Source organism: Pyxicephalus adspersus, chromosome 4, assembly GCF_032062135.1.
Source record: "Pyxicephalus adspersus chromosome 4, UCB_Pads_2.0, whole genome shotgun sequence".
Lineage (NCBI taxonomy): Eukaryota > Metazoa > Chordata > Amphibia > Anura > Pyxicephalidae > Pyxicephalus > Pyxicephalus adspersus.
In genome coordinates this window covers 45310186-45311889 of record NC_092861.1, presented here as the reverse complement: position 1 = coordinate 45311889, position 1704 = coordinate 45310186, and the positions used below count along the sequence as shown (strand labels likewise).

General features: G+C 35.8%; 1 protein-coding gene across 1 annotated transcript in view; it reads right to left on the bottom strand.

Annotated features, from left to right (window-relative positions):
- The window catches only part of SMC4 (structural maintenance of chromosomes 4), a 26791-nt gene that overhangs the window by 8208 nt on the left and 16879 nt on the right, over positions 1-1704 (bottom strand). Inside the window, 2 exon segments of the mRNA XM_072410141.1 lie at positions 382-508; positions 1512-1664. Of these exon segments, the coding sequence (XP_072266242.1) occupies positions 382-508; positions 1512-1664 (280 nt within the window).

Genomic DNA, 1704 nt, shown 5'->3' with positions numbered 1-1704 from the left:
AATAAAAAGGTCTCTTGAGATTTGAACTTCTCTGTCAATAGGAACTGACCTTCCAGCAGTTACGCCTACAAGAATTTTACAGACCTGGCCATTTCTCATTAATATGTGGCAATATATTGCATTAAGACCCTAGGAGGTAGGGCTTATACTCATCGGTCTCCTTTGTCTTTCAATGTACAAATGAAAAGAATGAAGTAGTTCATCACAGACACAGTAACACACGGGTGGAAAAACTTTTTTTTTTTTTTTTAACGTTCTGTACCATAAGATAAAACAAGAACTGTGCAGTAAGGATTTTGTACCCACATATTCTAGAAACCCAAATGGCTTCATTAAGAAAAAAAGTCCAGTATAATTAAAATATAGTTTAGAAACACATACCTTTCTTAAACATTTCCACATTTTTTTCCATCTGTTTTTGCTGATTCTTGTCAGGTGCAGTGGAAGCTACATTAACCTCCAACTCCTTCACTTGAGCTTTTAGATGTATTTCTTGCTCGGAAAGACTCTTATAAAACATATATAAATATGAGTTAGCATATTATGTTCCAATAATAAATGAATGATTATGCTAGCAAACTGAACAGAAATTTCTGTAGACCATTTGGAAAGTAACCTTATTAAGGGCCAAAACTCCAAAATATTTTACAGGACAACTGCATGTACAAATATCACAGGGGCAGAACCTGGCTCTAAAGCCCTCTCCTTCTGGGCTGTCCTTAAAATAAAAAAATTGCAGCACTAGGAAAAATAATGAAGTGGACACAAGGTAAATATGCACACTCCGAAAGATATTTTGCCCCCCACTGTTGCAACTTCCCACTAAAATGTTCCTGCATCTTGGCCTAGGGTTATTGTAACTTTTACATTTACCACATCTATCAACCTTATAATGAGAAACATACTCATCCTTAAGACCAACCTGCCAGTTCCATATTCATAACTAAAGTAGTAATTAAAGATCAGGATCTGAAAAAAGATCTTTATAAGGAACCCAGTGCCAGGTTACTTTTAGGCTACATTCACAAGGTATATCCCAGCATGAACTGTACATGTCACTCTGGGTTAGAGATGCCCAAAGAGCAGCAACTTTCAAACAGCACAGTAGACAAAAAGTAATTCACATCCTGTGCCAGTCTAGTTGTTTTGAGTCTTTCTGGCTTGATGTTCCACGTCAGGTCCAACAACGAATGTATTTGTTTAAAAGTGGCTTAATGGTACTATGTCTTATCCTTGCATGTGAAAGGTCCTTTTTTACTTCCAGTGGCGTCATGATTTCTAGGATTACCAGCATGGAATAATCTATTGATATCCACTTGCTGTCCGGCTGACTGATCAGGCTATGATTTGCTGTGTACATCCAAAAAATATTTGGTTACATCTGCATATAGAGATGGTAATTCACTGCAAGACCTATTTTACCTTTTATAATGCAGATGTTCTACATCAAGAAATTGCATTGATATATATTTAGGAATACATACTCAAACACTGACTGGTGCTTTTTTTACCTGAAGATTTGCTGTAAATTTTTCAAAAGTATTTTTCATCTCTCGAGTGGACTGTCTTAGTTTAGCTACTTCTTCTTCAAGTTGAACTTTACGGTCCTGAATTACAGCAGCTTTCTCAGAGCCAGACTTAAGTTTAGACTCCATTGCTTGTAACTATAAAAACATAGAATGAAGAATTTGAAAAAAAAAAAAA